General features: G+C 40.0%; 1 protein-coding gene across 3 annotated transcripts in view; it reads left to right on the top strand.

Annotated features, from left to right (window-relative positions):
* The window catches only part of NELL1 (neural EGFL like 1), a 254,069-nt gene that overhangs the window by 21,153 nt on the left and 214,155 nt on the right, over positions 1–18,761 (top strand). For all 3 annotated transcript variants that reach the window (XM_072337622.1, XM_072337621.1, XM_072337620.1), the window contains exon 4: positions 12,218–12,388. In XM_072337622.1, the coding sequence (XP_072193723.1) occupies positions 12,218–12,388 (171 nt within the window). The remainder of the gene's footprint in view (positions 1–12,217; positions 12,389–18,761) is intronic.

Here is an 18,761-nt window from a genome sequence, read left to right as displayed (position 1 = left end):
TATCTGTCAAAACAGGCTGTTTCTTTTCCTAATGTCTGAAGTTGCTACTTGGGCCTTGTTAAGAGTAATGCTTTTTAAAACCCTTACTTGGGTCTGTGATGACAGAAATGAATAATAATACTTATGGCATAGCAGCCATAAGGGAGACCTTTTGTTGCATGCTTGTTTAGTGGTTGAGAAATAGGTTTTATTCTAAGTTACATGCTAAGTTGTGTGTGTCAGCATAACTAGTTGAAAAGGCTGTTTTGCATCATGTCTTGTAGTGGTGACAGTCTCTATAAGGAACAAGTGAAAATTTATGAGGTAGCAACACGTTGAATGATTGGTTATATTGTCTTTCTCTAGCATGTATTTGCTGGAGTTTATTATTCATTAATAACATACAACTCTGAAACCGAGATATCTATGATGCCTTAGAAATATGTAGGTAAATGGATTTTGAATCTTAATGAATCAACAGAAATTGAGTACGAAAGGTATTAAACTAATATGAGTACAACATTCCCTGAAGTCAGTTGTTCATAAATGGTGTTTTGTTATACTGAATGGATATCTCACAGCATTTAGAGATTAGTCATTAACTTATATCATAATTTGATGGGCAGGATTTATACTGCTGAGAAGATGATAAATGCATCTTAGTTAATGTTTTATCTTGTTGAATCAGCCTGATGATAAAGATTCTGTTTTCATGATCCAAATGTATTAATGTACAGCTTGGAAAATGGTAAGATTAATTAACACAGATTAAGTCTAATTGAACAGTCTGGTATATGTGTGCTAGTTATCTAGAATACAAAGGTAAATCTTCAGATTATAATTTTTTTCTGAAGTTTAGAGGGCAAAATATAATGAATAGGTGAAACTTTGCTGGAGAATTATGCTAACCCCTTCTATCTAGATCTCTGTAGGCTGTTCACAGCCTTTGAGTCTTTCAACCATGAAGAAGCTTGGAAAAGGCCATTGAGATGCTTGAAAACACACACATTATGAATCCTCGTTTCAAAAGTGATTTAGTAGAGTTTAACTCAGAGTTGTCTTTTTGTTTCTTACCTGCTTTGGCCTTCTGTGATCCAAAGTCCCTTAAATTAAATGGGAGTCAGCACTGCCTTTTCCTCTTGACTCCTTGGGTTGGTTATATATTGATAGATTCTTCCCAGTACTGGCCAAGATCAGCCTCTGGAGAAATGTGCCAAGGATGCTCATATACCCAGGTTAGAGTTTGAAATATTGGCTGCCTCCAAAGGAGCTGGCTATGATTGCCTGATCCTGGAGGGCACTATTTATAAACAACTTGCAGCTGTAAGACTGTTTTCTCTCTTGATGTGAAAATTTTGCCCCCAGATTAGCCATAAGCTTTCCCTACTTTACCATAATATTATGACAGTGAGTGGGAAAGACAAGCATTTATTTTCTTAGTGTTTATTAAGAACATTCAAAATGTAGGGTTATGTTGCTTGGAAGTGATGGATAAGACATGGTGGTGCAGATCTCTTCTGCTGGCCACATCACTGACACGCTTATATCATTTTTGTTTATTTATTGGAATAGCCACTCTTGAATTTCTACTCATGTTGTAGGTCTGTTTGGTCTAAGGTATCAGAGAGCATTCAGTCCAGGGAGAAACCTTGAAAGGAAAAAGAGGAAAGAGTCTTTATGTTGTGGGGAGACTCACCATCCCTGGCGGTGTTCAAGGAAGGTGTATATGTAGCTTGAGGGATGTAGTTAGTGGACATGGTGGGGATGGGTTGACTGTTGAACTCAGTGTTCCTAGAGGTCTTTTCCAACCCTTATGATTCTTTAATTCTGTGATATGAGGAGGGAGCTGGCAGCCAAGCTATTGTTTGGTCATGATGTACAGGTTAACGACCTCAACTCAGATTTTCTCACTTTTTATTGTTTTATTTTATTGTTTTTTATTTTTTATTTTATTTTATTTTATTTTTATTCCCTTTGGTCTTTTGAAAGTAACCTGTTGGTTATTTACTTGCTCTGTAACAAGTTGCCCTCCAAAGAAATATTTTCATTATGTCTGTTGGTTTTATTGTTTTTTGTTGACAGCAGAGTAATTAGACGTGGCAATGCAGAAGGAGTGGAAATACTCTAGTAAGTAGAGGAACTGTTATCCAGGAATTACTCATAAGAAATAAAACCTATTGACCTTGTCTTCAAGGTCTTATCCTATGCATTTTTCGAAGTCACTGATTCTGGAGCAGTACTTAATCTTTTTTTTTTGTGTTTCCTCCCCTCTTGGCTTCCCAAAGAAGTTATTGTTGCATCTGCTTCTGGTTGCTAAAGAAACACTAAGGGGGGAAAAAAAACCCCACACTTACATTGTTGTACTATTTTTGTGCGTGTCCTGGGTCTGTCTTCTGTGCTTACTAACACTAACTTTCTATCCATGTGTTGTCATTCTTTCTGAAGAGTATTTAGAAGTGGAAGATCCCACTGTGGCAGAGCTAGGAAGAGATGAAATTGGTGTTTCTAAGATTGTCTTACAGGAAGCACTAAATCTTTTCTAGATTTATTTTTTGTTTTTAGATGTTTTTATTCTTTTAACATCTAGTGCTAACCTATGTCTAAGACCTGTCCTTCAGAAACTTTGTCATGCTGGGTAATTGGAAGCTTGCAAGCTAATTGCACCGCTGTGGTAAAATAGGTTTATTGAGTAGAGAACTGGTCTCTTTGCTCTGCAACAGCAAGTTGTATTGGTAGAGATGTTAGGCTGGTAGTGAAAGATTTTTGTATCTAGTGAAGCAGTTTTGGATGGGGAGAGGGAACCTGGCTGGAACTCTCTAATAAGTTGAATGCTTCCCCAGGCTATACCAAAAACAGCTTCTGAGGCTGCTGAGGAGCATATAGAAAGCTGTACATTCACATTTAACAATTGGAGTATGTTATGGAGATAGCGTTTGTTTTAAAATCTTAACAGGTACCAAACTAATTGAAGCAAGCACTGAAATAATCTATTGAAAAGAAACCTTTGCGAGTGCCTTCTGGCCCCAGTTATGAACCTGAAAGCTTGAATTTAGCCCATTGCTTCATGTTAGTTGTTTGGTGGCGAGATGTGCTTAAGTGTAGTGGTTTCTGAGATACCCAGTATTGTAAACCAAAGGCAGGAAAAACCCAGCAAATGCATCCAGTATTCTTTTTCTTTTAGGGTGAAGGTCATCATTACTATTTATATGTAGAATTGCTAAACTGGCAAGCTGTTTAGAGAATGTAAAGATGCAGCGTTACTTCTGTCCCTCTGCGCCACATATTGTGAAAAATGAGAGGCATTTAGACAGCTTTCCCCCCTTGACCCTCTGCCTCCTGCATGTCTAAGAAACCTTTGGAAAAACATACAGGTGGAAATGGAGTTATGCTTTCCTGCTTCTGACTTTTTGATTCAGATATGCAACAGATGAAAACAAGGCAGGAAGGTTATATTCCATATATCTCCCACTGGTTTAAACATTGTGAAAGAGAATTTGCTGGTCGAGGAGCTACCTTCCATCTTGTGGCTCCCTGCTGAGAGCAGGTGTTTTATGTACACTAGGCTGGCTCTGAAGCATTAACATGCTGCTGATAACCAGCTGTTAACCAGCTGTTAACACACCAATTGGACCTCATTGGCAATTGGAACAGAATGGCTGATAGTTTGAACTGAGTTTGGGCAGTGCAGAAATGTTGTGGTCAACCAGAAGCAGAATGCATGGCTCCCTCAGGAGTCTTCTCCAACATGCTGAGTTGTTCTGCTGGCTTGTTTTATGGATCTCAGATATAGGCTGGAGTCTATATCTTCAGTTTTTAGGCTGAAGTCAACTTTCTGCAAACTGTCCTTTGGATTTTGGTTGCTCGTTAACACTGTAACGTTAACAGCTTCTAGTTAATGAGAGGCTTAGATGCTCACAACTTTTTATTCATAGGCGGTCATTTTCTTAGTTGGACATTAGGCGAGGTGATGCCTGATGTCTATTTTTACTTATTTAGTTTGCAGTTTAGTGTGCTTTGCCCTAAGTGTTGTCCTGTGAGAAGGAAGAGGGGCACAGTCCCTGCCCTAAGGGCTCTCAGTTGTAGGAAGCTGCTGGTGGCAGTGGGGAGGAAAGGAGGGAGACTTGCAGGATCTGGCAGAAATGAATGGAATTGGTCATAATCCAAGAAATCACTGAAAGACTGCTGGCTTGGAGAGCAAAGTCAGAGGGAAGACAGGACGCAGGGTCATTTGTTTTCAGACATCATGTTTTTGCTCTCAGGTGGCAGGTCTCATTGTGTTAAAAGGCCACATTATTCTCTTTCATTGTGTTGAAATTGGGTATTTTAGAGACTGGATTTGGGGAATCTGCTGAGCTGTAGTGATGTGTGTGAGGAAAGGTGTGGGACTGGACAGGATAACACTGCACTGGTTATAGCTGTGCTGGGGGCTCTCTGGTGGCTCTTGTGGCTCCTCTTTACCCACGATGATCCCTCAGCCAATGCTGCCTCAGAGTCCTGTGGCTGGCTTAAAAACAAATTGTCAGGTCCTTTAGAAAATCCTCAGATATAAATACTCATGGACTGCAGATGGTCCACTGGAGCACTGGGGAAAGTAACCCTTGTTTGAGGCACTTTTAGTGATGAGCTCTTTGAGGACCACTCGAGTAACCCAGAGTGCAACCGTGGATTGTGTTCCTTGCTATAGATACAGCAATTGTATGAGTGCAGAATGATTCAGTTTTGGAGTGGTGGTGGTATGTGAGTAAATGATTCCTTTTTTTCCTCTCCTTTTTTTTTTTTTTTTTTCCCTCATGTTACATTCTGTCAGATTAGTTTCTCTGATTGGTGTACCTTGTTATAATCAAAGGGCTAAATCGGATGCAAAGCATAAGGTTGGAATGACCATACCACAAAACGAGACCAGCCCTTTAAGGAAAGGTAGTGCTAGGCTGCATCCATCCCTTTCTGTAAGATCAGCACCTGCTTTTTGTGAGGGAATATAATCCAAATTTATCCCATTACTTGGCTAGGTGGGCACTTCTTGCAGAAACTTGGTGTAGCAGACAAGTCCCAATTATTGCAGCTGCTTGTGTTTAAGAGGAAGCATCTGAAAGGCTGTCATCACCTTTCTTCAAATAATGGACTCTCTTCTAGGTTCCCTATGCACAGGCTGCATGTCTTTTTTTTTTCAGACAGGTGGTGGCACCTACAGTGAATACATGTTTAGACATTGGAAATGGAAACAGAGACACATAAGCCATTACAACACATGACCATGAAGATAAGTAGATGCTTTGTACTGGCTCTGACTCAAACTCTATTTTAGCCAGCAGGTGGATGCTGGGGTCATGTTTTTTACTTTATATGATCAAGAAAGAAATTAGGTTTGTATTTGGATGACCTTTGCCTTGTTGTGGGTACACAAATGCATATTTTGAGCATCGTAAGTGCTTTGAAGCCTTGCAGCTTGCATACCCAGTCGCCTCATGGAAGATTTGTAGAACAGAAGGTAAATGTTTATTATAGAAAATGTCATTTATGTGTAGTTATTGCTAAGTGTTTCAAGGTTGGCTGATATAGGCTTAGATAGGCATTGTCCTCAGCGTTGTCAGAACAGAAAAAAGGAAGATGTTAATTGACTAGGTTTTGTTCCTTTTGTTTGAAGGAATTATGCTTAGGTAGCTAACAGCACACTGAAATTGAACTTCTGGGCTCTAATTCAAAGATTTGAATGAGCTTAGTGTTTTAAGTTTTGTCCTGCTTTGGAATTTTTGGTATAGGAGTAATACTTTGGAGTTGTAGATTAGCATAGTGTGAAACATTTGGGATTCAGCTTTTGCATTTGCTTTTGTAGAAGGTTAATCTGATTTATTTTTTTCAGCAAGATACGCTCAGTGTGACAGGTGATCCTTCTATTCACTGTACCTCTTGTGCTACCAGATGTCAGTCTGATTTTGCTCAGAGCCTTTGATATCAGTATGTAATCTCTGCAACAGCAATAAGTCTTTAATGCCGCATAAGCGAAGATTTGCTGTGTATGGTTTTGCTGTTCACTGTCTCAATCTGTCCATATTTAAACTAGCTGCAAAAGGTAGATCTGTATGTTTTGTAAGTATGTTTATGTGGCAGAGAGCTGGATCTGCAGCGTGTAAGAGCATTTCTTCAAAATCTAGTGCTTGACAGTGTTTCAGAACTTGGAATCTTCATCCTGTCACTTTCTCATAACTAGGGGTACAAGAACAGCACCTGTAGAAGCAGCTGAGATATTTACCTTGACAGTTGTACTAGTTTTGCATCCTTACAGAACTCTGGTAACAGCTGCAAGGTGAGTGTTTATTTTGGTTTGAAGTGAGGTGCTTTTCTTCTTTCAGAGGCATCACTGTTGTTCTGTGTGGCTTCACTGACTGTGGTGATGGTTGTGGGTACAGGCCTAGTAGCTCAGCTGCAGAGTTTAGCACAATGTTCCCAATGAATTCTCACAGCTTGACTTACTTTCCATCAAGAAGGCATTGGAACACGGTTTCAGTTTCTTTTCTGCTTTTGTCCAGGCTGAGTCACTTGGCAGAAGCAAAATAACAATATGCTCAGTCAACAGTGAGGAACAACATTAGGCCAAAAGCGTAATGATCTGTGATTTGTCACGGAATCTGTGCAGATTGAAAGTCCTGCAGTTTGCATGGTAGCGGATTCAGGTGCCTTGGCTGTTGTTTCTGAATACATCCAAAAAATGTTTCTGAAGTAGGTTTGTTTTTTTTTTTCATTAACATCCTTAAATGTTCTGATATTCTGCTTGGCATGATGCTGTTAAATGAAAAGTCTGTATCTGTGAACATGTGCTAAGAGACAAATTGGCGTAAAAACTTCCTGAATTTCTAGTTAGTAACATCCCATGGTCATAGAACTTTTCTTGAATTCATTTTGCTATTTAAAGACAAAAACAAGTGCCTCGAGTAGGCTGACAGCTGTCTTCTGCTCAACGACCTCGCTGAACAGGTCTGACTTTATAGCAGTTATTTTTTCACTAGTTGAGAGATCAGGTGTTGTAGCGTTACTGCAGCTTGAACATGAATAGTGATTCCAGTCTTGAACTCATGTGTTTTTTGCAACCTTAACACACACAAGATTAAGCAGATGCACAAGTGTTTTGACTAGATGGCAACCCTAAGTTTGTACACATTCACAGGGATGCTATCTGTGCCTGCTGCCTTGCTCTGGGACATCTGTTCAGAAGCTTTACAAACATCTGCTGTAAGTGCTGATGCTGCTTCTTGAAAGAGGCTGTGGGACTTTGTTTGGCACTTGATCAGGTATCTGAAGCTGTACAGTCGAAATGATTACTCTGCTTTATTTATGTTTGAATGCAATAAAGGGGATGGTTTCTTGAATGAAGTGCAAAATGTGGTTTTTGCCTTAGTTCTTAGAGCTCTTACCAAAGCCCTTTATTAGGATTGTCCTTCCCAGGTGATGCCCAGTCTTTGCTGTGCAACGTTTCTCATGATAGGTGTTAGTGTCATTAAGATGAGAACAGTACACACTAAAGATGTTCATAAGAACGCTTTTATCCCAGAGCTGTTCCAGGGGTTGTGACTTGTGTGTGATCCTTCCTTCTGTCCACTTTGGCAACATCAGAGCAATAACATCTTTGAATGGAATGTGTCATGTGACAAAATGTTAAGATCACTGCTGTGGGAATTGTAATGAATACATTAATTTGTTTCTTTAATGCATATAGCGGATTAAGCTAACTCACCTTAGGAAAATACTTTGGTCTTTCAGCTTCAGGCATCTTGTTTTTATTTAATGTTGGCACTGACTTCTCCATTCTTTGGGGGGTCATTACATCTATATAATCTATTTCCAACTTACAGTATGCTTTCAGGAACCTGAACCTTTATCTTCCTATCTGGAAGTGAAGTGAACTGTCAGGTGTGCAGGTAAATCTTTGCTATGATATGACAAAAATGAAAGACCAAAAAGAGTAAAAATGAGTAAACTGTCATTATCCTCTCTTAAATGTACCCTTACAGGAGGTAGATATGGGTTGCAAAAGTTGTCGAAAAGAGTTGTAAAGCATCTCAAGTTGATTGTGGAATAGTATAGGCCATCTGTAAAGCACATTCCATGACCTTAAAACAACCCAACTTCTTTGTGCATAAAATTAATCTGAATTTAGAAACACTTCTTTGCTTTTCTCTCTTTTACGCGTTGAGATTTGAGTGAGAGGGACTGCTAGCACATGAATTCTGCATCTGTGTAAAAGAAGTCAGTGGGAGCTTATATGCTTAACAAATATGGCAATTCTAGCAGCGGAATAATTTCAACCAAGGTCATATAGTGCTTTGTATTTGTGTTCTGTGAACAGCGTGCTTTCTTAATACATGTGTTCTGAGAACTTAATCTGTCAAAATGATCTTGTCTGTTTAAAAATGGGGGGAAAAAAATCCACAATCCACTCTTTGGGAAATAAATAAAACAAGAAAGCATCGCTTTGTGCAAACGAGTTGACAAATAGGTGGCTCTCTGACATGTCTCTTGGAAAAAGTGATGAGGAGGGCAGCAGGGGGCTAACTGTAACAATGAGCTGACATGCGTATCTGAGACCCATTCTAGTCAGACTTCATGCAGCTGTTATTCAGCAGCAGAACTGGATGTAATACTCAGCAGTCTCCCTTGGGCTACTGACATGGATCTCATGGCAAGACTGAAAGTTCACACTTGCTGTTGATGCATTTATTCAGGCAGTGCAAGTGTGGAAGGCTGGCTCATTTTTACCATGTGCTGTAATACTTCAAGGAGCCCTGCCTTGTTCTTTTCCTGTGTTTTCTCCTCCTTCTTCTTAAAATATTGGGAAGAATGTATGAAAAGATGTGCATTGGAGACCAGTTGATTTTCTTTCCTCTTGTGTGGAAGCTTTTGTTAATTTCCTCCCCTTGTTTATCTGTAAATTTACAGTAGATGAAAACTTGTGCAGTGGCATGTGAACTCTAAGGCGAGATGCTTTTGAAGAAGCTTTCTTGTACAGACTAGTTGGAGGAGGAAAGAAAAGATGTTTGCAAGTTGCTTTCTTGGTAGCAAATGAACTGCATTCTGGTTGAGAGAAGGCAACTGTGCCTTCTGAACTGTGAACTTAGCGCTGTGCCTGTGCTATATTTAAATACCAGAGGTGTGAGTTGGGTTTAACCAGCCAGTTTCCACCGTTGGGATTCTGTTGGCTGCTGTTTACTGATGTTTGAGCGTAACTGCTTCTGATCTTGTTGAAGGGTGGTGAAAAACAGGTGCAGAATTTGTCTGCTGTCATCCTCTTTTTTCCAGCAACGGAAGAGGTAAAATATCTTGTGGATGGTCCTATGGCACTTGGCAGTGCATGAGGTATATGTATATAGTTAGCACTGTCTGTTGCAATGAGTTTTAACAAATCACTTCTGCTCTTTATAAAATTAGTCAGGGGACAGACAACAAGCAGTTTTGGGTTCAGAAATAACAGTTGAAGCTAAAGCTTGTCAGATGGAAGCTGTGTTGCTTTGCAATTCCCTATGCAGCTCAAATAAAATGGCATAGATGTAAGCGTGATATCTGACTGCCATTCCCAGAACTAGGATATTGCCTTTTTCAATACCAAACAAAACATTGTGTAAGTGATTAGCTCCATAGCTACTTGGCATTGTGAAGATCGCAGGAAGTGATGTGCTTCCCACAGCAGTAACTTGTCCTAGATTGTGTGGCTTAGGTTGCAAGGGGCCTTGAAAAATCATTGAGCTCCAACCCCTCTTCTGTGAGCAGGGCTGCCAACCTCTAGATCAGGTTTCCCAGGCTTCAACCACCTTGACCTTGAGTGCTTTCAGGGATGGGCTACCACGGCTTCTTCAGGCAACCTGTTCTGGTCTCTCACCATCCTCCGAGTAAATAATTTCTTTCTGAAATCTAAATCTTTTAGTTTAAAGCCGTTTCCCCTTGTCCTATTGCTAGCAGACTGTATAAAAAGTCAGTTCCACTCTCCCCAAAACTTTATCTTCTGCAAGCTAAACAAGTCCATCTTTCCTCACCTCTTCTTCATGGGAGAGGTACACCAGTCCTTTGATCATCTTCGTTGACCCTCCTCTGCACCAATTCCAATAGCTTTACATCTTTCCTATATTGGGGGCCCCACAGGCCTGTACACAGTACTCCAAATGGGGCCTCAGAAGGTCAGTAGAGGGGGGCAATCACCTTTCTGCTGGCTGCCACCTCTCTTCTAGTGCAGCCCAGGTTGCAGTTGGCTTTGCTCTTAGGCTCTTCTGTGGTCAACCATGTAAATATGTACTTTGTGTGTGAGAAAGACGTGTTACTCTTCTTTCTTTTTACATTTTTCTTCCTCTCTGCTGCTTACCTGAACAAGAGTGGAAGTTTCTTTAATGAGTTCCTGTTGAGCTTTGACAGAATATGGCAATTATGAAACCTTTCAGTTCACTGATGATACTTGCCCTAGCACTTTCCAATGTATGTTGACTATGTTTTTACCAAGTACAAAAAATTAAGTAATAAGAATGTACTCCCCAGATTTTTTTTACCAGAGTTTTAGGTTTTTATAGGGGATGGTGATGGTAGTTAATCAAGATTCTGCTCTTCTGTTTGAGAAGCCCTGTTCCTTTGCTCTGCTCCTGCTTTTGTATGTATGAAACGAGTCAGTTCCATTACAGCACCAGCCTTTCTTATTTTTTCTTCTTTGTGCTGTGTCTTTTATTCCTATGTCTGTCTGTCCTGCTTTCATTTAGTTTTAGTTTTACCTCTATCTGCTTTGTTTTTGTTTTTTGTTTCAGGTGACCTGATAATGTTTATGTTCTGTGTGGAAAAAGTCTTATCTGTCTGAACTGCAAGGCGTAGTCAGTATGAAGGAGGGAGTTTCTCTTTGTCAAGCATTGTTTTGCTGTTCCCCTTCTCAATCTATTTGATCTGTTGCATGTCTCCATCTCTCATTTTATCTTATAAAATAAAATCTGAAAAACTGAGTTACTTGGGAGAAACTTGGTTCTGAGTAGCCTCTGCTTCACTGATAAGAATAATTCTTACACACAGTTTGTCCATACTTGTCCACACCAGGTGATGAGGTCTGTGCACAGCAGAGCAGGGTAAAAGGCTTGAGTGAAAATGAAAATTAGCACCTAGGTATCTTGGATTTTTACTTTTGCTTTATGGAAATAATCTTTGTTATTGTCTGGTTGCTTGGTTGTTTTGTTCTGTTTTAACATCCCAAATCAGCGCCCATCTTTCAGTTGCAGTGTTTCATTGGTATTGCCCAGTTGAGAGAACATGACATTGCAGAGGCAGACTGGCATAAGGACTAGCTATAAAGGCTAACATCTGTTCTTAGATGAAGGAATTTTTCTACTTTAAAAGGAGGTCTGTGTCACCTTTCTATATGCTGGCCACCATTTTACAGGAAAAAGAGAGCAACTTGGTTTGATATGCTGTAAATACTCTGTGTGATCTGTAGTCCAAGGTGAGATTTAATTATTCGTGTTGTCAATGCACCGCTACTGGTAAGGGCTAAATTCACCCTAGAAGATCTGGCTCCTCCTGCCAGTGTGACATCAATTAATAGCTTTACTTTGTTAGCAAGGCAGTACTGCCCGAAGACTATTCTCTTGTGACAACTCTGTGAAGGCTTTGATTGCTTATGCCAGATGTTGAGACACCTAATCTAGCCAGGAGGCTTTGCTCCCTTGTAAAGCTGAACAATTACATCTGTAAAAATAAAACTGAGAAAATGAATTAAGCACAATTGCATGTGGGGGAGTCCTAAAAGTAAACAATTTTTAAACTAGATTTGCAAATAGTGAATACAAATTCAGTGATTACCTGGAGCTTTCTTATCTTGATGGCTTATTGTTTGTTCATTGGTAATGATACACATGGTCCTTTATTTTGGTATTGCCTATGAAACCTGCATTTATAGGAAATATCTTGGTGAATGGAGTAACGATCGTTTCCTTGTTGTAGAGCCTGTTCTTTGGATAACAAGAGGACTTCAGTTTCTAGGACAATCAAATGGTTTTGAACTGTTTTCGTGTAAATGGCTTTGCTATTTTTGCAATGTGCTGAATGTGCAGTACTTGTCTCTACCTCTTTTAGAAAGTGAATGATTTATGCTGAGTAACATCCTCAGATGGTGACCTTCCATGTAGTCTTTGCTTAAGGAATTCTGTGAATTAAGAAGAAAGTGACAGAAGCAATGAATAGACCAAAAAAATGAAACTGATTCTTTTTTGTGTTTTAAATACAGCTATTTTGAATTGGAGAGCAGTGGCTTACGGGATGAGATTAGATATCACTACAGGTTTAATGGAAAGTCAAGAACAGAGGTGTTCCCATACCGCCTGGCAGACGGGCAGTGGCACAGGATTGCATTGTCGCTTAGTGCATCCCACCTTCTGCTCCACGTGGACTGCAACAGGTAAGAAAATATCATATGCTTTATTTCTTTAAAAGCGCTGTCTGTTTGCTGCCCAAGAATAACATTGCAGAAGGAGATTTAAAAAAACAAAACAAAACACCACTTAATTTTAGAAGTACAACAAACTGCAATAAAATAAGAAAAGGAAAACAAAGCATTAAGCTGAAACGATACATTGTTAATTATGAACTAATGTGGAAATGGTTGATTGCTGGCTGGAGAGTATTAAATGCCCTTCTGTAGTTTAGACGCTTGCTGATGTTATGTTTGACTGTGATTGCATTTCAGTGTGATAGATGAGTATGCAGTCTGTTCTGTTGTGAGCCCGTTCACTCAGCACACCTTAAAACTTGAACAGAGAGATGTGTCAGAGGCTTTTTAATTTCCTTTTGCATGAGCAGTGTACATTTTATGTTGATTTCCACCCACTGCTTCACTTATAGACTTCAGAAAAACATGAAAGCTTCTTTCTGCATGTATAGAACTGGATGCTGTTTGTTATCTGGGGAGTATTCTGCCCGTCACTTCACTTGTTTGCTGTAGAAGTTGTGAAGACTTGAGTAAGGCAGATTGTTGGGATTTCAAGGAATAAAAAAGCAATAGACCTAGAATCTCTCTCTTCCCCAGAATCTTGTCCACTGGGATATGACCTCACGTGTTGAAGACTGGCCTTTGCTGACTTAGGATTTTTTTCCCCATCAGTCACTCAGATTTGGGACCTTTGAAATAGCTTTTAGGAATGAGAAAAACGAACCATTACTTTCAGCTACTCTAGTGCAGGAACGAGCATCAAAATAATTTTTTTTTGCCTTCAGTGAGAAGGTCTGTCCAGTACATGGGTTGTTTTGGAATCGTGGCACTTGAATGGGCAAAGTGACAGCTGATACTGATTTCTAAAGTCCTTGTTTCATTCAGATAGTCAGAAAAAGGTTATGGGACTATTGTGGGAGGTAAGGGATCATTGGAACATCTGGAAAAGCTTTAATATTGACTGAAGTAATCGTTAAGAATGATAGAATCACTCAGGTTGGAAAAGACCTCAAAGATCGCCAAGTCCAACCTCAGCCTAACCGCAGTACCCTAACTCTAACAACCCTCTGCTAAGTCATACCTCTGAGCACCACATCCAAATGGCTCTTAAACACATCCAGGGACGGTGACTCAACCACCTCCCTGGGGAGCCTATTCCAGTGTTTAACTACCCTTTCTGTAAAGAAGGGTTTCCTAACATCCAACCTAAACTACCTAAACTTACTTCAGTGCAACTTGAGGCCATGACTACAACTGCATTAATTATTGACAGTAAAAAACTACATCTCGAGCAAGCTTGCTTATTAAATCCTTTTGTTTGACCCCTAAAAGCAATTAAGTGCTTTTAAAGCAGTTTTAATTTCATTTAGGCATGAAATGATTGTTTTCATTTCAGTCTTCAGATTTACTTACCTTACTGCTATTGGTTCATCTGCTGTTATCTCTTTGCTTACCACAGTGTACTTCTCTGTTTCTTGATATAATGGGTTTTGGGACAGATTACTCATGTCCAATGTTGGGGTTTTTTTTAAGAATAGTGAGTATGTTCTTGAAAGACCACCTTATGATTATTTTTTTTGCTGTCTGCCTTCTTGAATACTATGTGGAAGGAAGATAATATGAGAAGTCTTGTACAGAATTCTATCCATGAACAAGAGAGCTGCATAGAATAATGGTTGACTTTCTTAACAGTAACAAGCAGCAATAGATAAATAAGATTATGGAATAAGGTATGCTATTATATGAGGAGATAAATGTGTACAGATGTCTCAGCTAGATGTCTCATGCATTTATGAGTGTCCTCTAGGCTACACCCAGAACAGATCCATACCTAAATGCCATTTGGCTACGCATTTGTGCTTGTTTATAACGACTCCTGAATAACATGATGTGAGTAGTTTTGAAAGCTTGACTTGAGGGCAGATTATGGTAGAAGTTTAATTTAAACTAGAGAGGGTTCCTGACTCAGATGTGATGTCCCAGCTCAGTTAATTAGAGACCTTTGTGCATGTTGGTGTTGTAGTTTGCTTTATAATTTAACCCCCTGCATCTCTGGGCTCAAAGAATGAATCCGCATCTTTTTCATCTTGGCAGCAGCATTTCTGGCTGACGCTACAGTAAGCATCAGAAGATGTGAAAATGATCTGCTTGGCCTAAAGAAGGGCAAGTCAATGAGGGGTAATTCTGAGCTCTACCAAAACCCTGAAGCTTTCTTAAATTTAGTGTCAGGAAAGCTGTAGCTTAATGTATGTACAGAACCCAGTGTTAAAGTCTGTAGGCTTCACCTGCAGATGTCACTATTTTAGGCAATGGTGGTGTCATTGGCTCTTGGCAAAGTTCAGGATGCCCAGTGAGAATTGATGCTTTGACGGACTTAACTGAAAGTCACAGGGAAGAATAATACAATTACATCACCTCTCCCACATCCTGCAGAGATGTTCTTTGATAGAGTTCACCATAATAAGAAGTAAGGTTGAAGAATAGCTGTTCAGAGAAAGAGTTATGTGCTTTGCTTCCTACCACTCCCTGTCTCTTGTTTCTTCATATTTTAAGAAAAAGAAAATAAGAAGAAAATTCACTCCTTGGATTACTACTGAATTTCTTCAAGGAAGTAGCAACTTTACACACTTTCAAATGTGTGTAGATTTGCATAGGAGCGTTACTCCTTTTTGGTAACTGGAACACACTATCTATTTGATAGACCATACTTGAAGAGTGATATGTGAATGCGGTGCTCTTAAACTTAGCCTGTATGTGAGATTGCCTTGAAACTATTTGCATTGGGGAAAAACATCCAGACTCCCCATGCCTTTGCTACAGGATTTGCTTTGATACTGGAATGTAGCCTCTGGCCTCTTAAAAAGTGCACATAATCAAAAAGCATTGGAAAAGAAACTTGTAAGTTGTTAACAGATAGTTAGATCTACTTAAACTCTTTGCAGCCTTACCACCCACCTCAATCTGATTTGTAAAATTGCTCTGCCATTTGGTACTTTGATAGTCTTTTGGATTCAACTCAAAGCTGATGTCATATTTTTCAGACCTGGCAGGGTTAGGGAAAGCTATCTGAGGTCTGGTGAAAGACTTTAGTGCCTTTAAGGATAATCTTTAAAACATTATAATTGCTGATAACTGCAGTGATGTGTATGTGGGATGGTGGGGAAGGTGTACGTATGGAGGGAGGTATATTTGAGTGAAAGTACAGTAGTGGCCTTTTGAAATCAGTTCCTACTCTGACTCCTTCTGGTGTTCCTCTGTGAAAAGTCTGGTGCTATAGTTTGGAGCTGATGACACATGTGGAAGTCCAGGCTAAAAGCTTGTAGATATCACTTGATTTGGAACATTTTGATGAGGCTCAGGAAGTTGAGAAAAATGAGAAGACTATATTCATTATGATAGTCCAGCTCATGCACCGTAAAACCTCTGCTGAAAGCAACATGGAAATTAACTGCAGTGCTGTTTAGCTCCTTCCATCCCCAGTGCTGAATCCACTAGTGGCATAGAAATCTTGTTTTAAAGCATTAGTTATGGTTAGGATCTGTACCTCTCCTACTGTAGGGAAAAGGAGATTGTCAGCGGTTGCCTTTCTGATGAGCATGTGGGCTAACCTAGAGCGACTGTGGAAAGATCGTTAAATAAACTGGCCCTGAAGAGTTACTCTGTAATGAAATAGGCTCTGCCAGGCACCTTCCCAGATTTGTTCTCTTTGGAGAGCAGAAGTAAAGGATCCTGCAGTGCATGGCTGCGTTGTCAGGAGATTTTCTACCCCAGGAGATTGTCAGTACCTGTAATAGCTGGGATTTGCTTTCAGTTTGATGGGAATTAGTTTTAGCTGTACAGAGTCTGTAATGTTGCCAATGACTGAAGTAGCAGCACTGGAGCTACGGTTTTAAGAGGTGGTAGTAACAGTATAAAAATGCTTTTATTGACAACTTAACAATTTTGAGTTTATATTTCTTTTCTGTGTATTTAATTGCTCTGGGGAGGTAAGCTGAAGGCTGCTTGCTTTTTTTATTTTATCTTGGTTGTTATATTTCTCATCAGCCATGCTGCTGCAGAGGTACTCACCTGTGCAGAGAGTATCAGGGATCTTTCCTTTGAACTCTGTCTGCAGGTGTGAAAGGGAGAAGGCAATTTTCTGTGCAAATTAATGCTTTCCAATGAAAAATGTTAGTCTTTTTTATGAATCCAGCCTATGGTTTTGATGGGCGCACTTAGCTGTTTGATGGGGGAGGTTGGTGAAGTACAAGAAAACAGGTTATGCAACTGGAGAAAGCACTTTTTCATCTAAAAAACTCATAGTTGACATCTTTTAAGTTTCTTCTGTTGGAACGGAACACTGAGGAATAAAATATGCATGAGCAGTGAGACCTTATTAATTAGAAAAATAAATAAATTAAAGCAACATCATCCAAATAAGGGAGTCCAGTACCCCTGAATCCTCATAAATAACATTTTCCAGCTGCCAGCCTGAAGTTTACAATTCCTCTTAACCAAACTCATTGACTTTGATTAAAACAGGCATGTCCAACCTGCAGTCCCATTGGCTGCATGTCGCCTGGCACAGCCCACAGTGTGGCTGCACCTTGTGCTATGCTGTTACTGAGCAATTACTAAACATTGTTGAGCTATTAACCCTAGCTGAGCTGCAACGAGAGCTAGGAAGGCGCAGTGCAGTGCTGCCTCAAGTTAGCTCAAGGAATTGTATGCATTTTGATATGTTGGCTAAACACAGTTCTGTGAATGGTGGAAAAAGAATGCAGCAGTGCTTTCCAGTGTGATAAAGAAATTTGGGAACAGGTTTCAAGACTGCAAAAGAATTATCCATTGTTTTGTATATTTGTAATTTCATTTTCAATCAGTGTAGAAACGTGACCTGCAAATTTTCAAATACAATGTTGACATGGAGTTATCTAGATTAAGCTGCTGTGCTCATTGTATCAGTTGTAGCTTCCATAGAAATAAATAGGAGGGATAACTTTCAGTGCAACCTCTATGCAACCCCAAGGCTTTCCTTTTCACTCAATGGGCCTGGGCCAGCCAAAAGGTTGGACACCTGTGGGTTAAAACAATAAATTATGGCATGCATTTCAGGAAAGATTCATTGCCTTACTTTCCTTTGAAAGAGGAGATGGCATGATGGCAGTGTTACGGAGCTGGTAATTTGTGCTGAAAACTTCTGGTGTCTTGGATTGCTTCTCCATTCTTTAATCTGTTGTAAAAATTGTCACAGAGCTTGTTGCTTAGGCAGAGTGCTCTAATTGTGCATTGCAAGTGAACCTAACTTCAGTTGTGTGATAACTCAGGTTTGGGAGTTAGTTTTCATCTACTGATCCTTCTGGTTGACAGAAAAGCAATAACCTCTTTAGCATGAGAGAGATCTCCAGCTGGCTTTTCATGTCAGCTGCTGTCCATCCTGTATTGTTAGTGTACTTAAGCTGTGAGGAAATGCTAGAATGCATTCAATAAATATATGTTTTAGTAGTGCCTGGCTACCTTTGTTCACGTGTAGAAGAAGAAAACTGCTTACAGGCAGTACCAGCAAGGTCAGCAGCTGGCTGCTTGGTGTGGGGCAGTGCTGCTGCAGCAGTGTATGTGTGTGTGTGTGTGTGTGTGTGTGTGTGTGTGTGTGTGTGTATGTAATTATAACTGAGAGGGGAGTAAATTCTTTGAAAGGGTCGATAATAGCAGGACTAGGGGAAATGGTTTTAAGTTGAAAGAGGGAAGATTTAGGCTGGATGTTAGGGGGAAGTTCTTTACTAGGAGAGTGGTGAGGTCCTGGAGCAGGCTGCCCAGGGAGGCTGTGGATGCCTCATCCATGGAGGTGTTCAAGGCCATGTTGGATGGGGCCCTGGGCAACCTGATCTAGTAAACGTGGAAGTTTGGTGTCCCTGCCAGGCAGGGGGGTTGGAGCTTCATGATCCTTGTGGTCCCTTCCAACTCAGGTCATGCTGTGATTAAGTAATAAGGCAGTAATCACTTAAATTGGGATGATTATTTACAAGAGCAGGTGCTGAAAAATTTAGCATGCATAATTTTATGCAGAGGTGAATTTCTGTGCATCTTTTTCAGGAGAAGTCTCCTGTAACTTGGTTAGGTTTTCTGTGCTAATGTAGTGCTAATGAAGTCATGTGGACTGAGAGGAGATGGTTGTAATTGGAGAATCAGCTACATGAAGCAAATTGTTTGGGTTCTTCCTTTCGGATTGTAAAAAACAATTATCTTGCACAAGCCGGGCAGACCAGCAGAGATCCACAACATAAAGGAACTCTCCCTTGTGAAATGCTTAGCTGAGGTCTGAGTTCAGGACTGGAAGTCACAGAGGGTAATACTGGAGCTGCAT

The sequence above is a fragment of the Excalfactoria chinensis genome, chromosome 5 (assembly GCF_039878825.1).
Source record: "Excalfactoria chinensis isolate bCotChi1 chromosome 5, bCotChi1.hap2, whole genome shotgun sequence".
Lineage (NCBI taxonomy): Eukaryota > Metazoa > Chordata > Aves > Galliformes > Phasianidae > Excalfactoria > Excalfactoria chinensis.
Note: the sequence above shows the minus strand (reverse complement) of the source record. Positions and strands in the feature narration are given on the sequence as shown.